General features: G+C 38.7%; 1 protein-coding gene across 1 annotated transcript; it reads right to left on the bottom strand.

The window, feature by feature from the left end:
• Positions 1-473: 473 nt before the first annotated feature.
• Positions 474-1,535, bottom strand: LOC139850184 (uncharacterized). The gene has a single exon (XM_071839772.1). It carries the CDS (start codon positions 1,533-1,535, stop codon positions 474-476), a length of 1,062 nt encoding a protein of 353 aa, XP_071695873.1.
• Between the last annotated feature and the right edge of the window lie 22 nt (positions 1,536-1,557).

Consider the following 1,557-nt stretch of genomic DNA (forward strand, 5'->3'; position numbering starts at 1 on the left):
ATTTTAGAGACAATCTTGTAATAACTTCCAATTAGGCTAATCGGGCAGAACTCACCAAGACCATACGGGTTAGATTTTTTCGGAATAAGAGTAACAAAGGAAGCATTACATCCCCTCGAAATTTCACTTTTTTCCCAAAACCAATTAATTGCTTCGATGAGATCACACTTAATTACATCCTAAAATTTTTTGTAAAATTTTAGGTTGAACCCGTCCGGACCGGGCGCTTTGTTGCTACCACAATCACAAATAGCATCAAAGATTTCGGCTTCTGTAAACATCACTTCAAGGTCATCGGCTTCGCTAACGGATATGGATGGATACTGCAAGTCTTCGAGTGAAGGCCGTGACTGATCAGTTTCCTCGAAAAGTTTGCTAAAATGGGACCATGCTTCCTTTTTAATATCATGGGGATTCTCATTCCATAGATTGCTGATCACGAGCCCCCTGATGTTTTTCTTGTTAACATTATTTCAAATGATACCATGAAAAAACTTGGTATTTTCGTCCCCGTCAACGGCCCAACGGACGCGAGCCTTTTGTTTAAGTATGCGTTTTTTAACCCTTTCCTTTTCTACCCAATTTTTTCGAGCCGCGTTCCACTGTTCGATTTCAGAATCATTCAATTGTTGCACTTCTGCCTTTAATTCAATGTTTAACGCTTCTGTCTTGTGCCCTTCTATTCCGAGATCTAATTTCCCAAATTTTTGTTTGCTCCACGACTTAAGTGTATCCTTGAGCCGCCTCAATTTATTAAGAAACTTGCAATCTTTTCTCGTAACATGATCACAATCTTCATTCCATGATTGAGATAGGATTTCTTTAAATTCTGGATCGTCCATCCAAAAATCGAAAATTTTGAATGGTTTCGGCCCGAAATCTTTGTCATCGTCTTTTAGTACAACCGGGCAATGATCGGAAGTTAATCTCTCCATGGCCACGACGGATAGATTATTCCATAAGGATAGGAATGTTTGCAAGACGAGGAACCTATCGATCTTGCTAAATTTGATGCCGTTATCACAAACTCTTTTAAACTTTCTACCACCCATAGGAATATCAACCAAGTTGTTATTCAAGATAAAGGTGTTGAACCGTCTAGCTCGACTTTCAATAAACTCACTATTCAATCTTTCCGATTCATCTCTAACTTCGTTGAAATCACCACATAAAACCCATGCATCATTAGGATCATTTTCAATTAATTTGGATAATGAATTCCACAATAATAGTTTCTTTGCATCTTCGTGCGGCCCATATACATTCACGATGTTTAGCTTTTCACCCGAAGATTTCGATGTACCTCGTACACCAATAACACGATCAAACATAATTACATCATGAGCATCGAGTAAAGATGTATCCCAAATTAAAAGTTGCCCCCGACTTCCCAACCATCGGTTGTTGAATGAATTCACAATCAATCGAACCCCAAAAAGATTGAATCCACGAACGATCAACAGAGTGGAGTTTAGTTTCTTGGAGAGCAAAAAAATTCGGTTTTTCGTTTGCAATGATACGTTTAGTAGGACCATACTTGCTATCTAAACCCGACCC

This window comes from Rutidosis leptorrhynchoides, chromosome 5, assembly GCF_046630445.1.
Source record: "Rutidosis leptorrhynchoides isolate AG116_Rl617_1_P2 chromosome 5, CSIRO_AGI_Rlap_v1, whole genome shotgun sequence".
In the NCBI taxonomy this organism is placed as follows: Eukaryota; Viridiplantae; Streptophyta; class Magnoliopsida; order Asterales; family Asteraceae; genus Rutidosis; species Rutidosis leptorrhynchoides.

Bases quoted from the DNA above. Each gene is read 5' to 3' on its own strand.
- LOC139850184 (XM_071839772.1), bottom strand. From the start codon at position 1,535: ATGGTCCTACTAAACGTATCATTGCAAACGAAAAACCGAATTTTTTTG.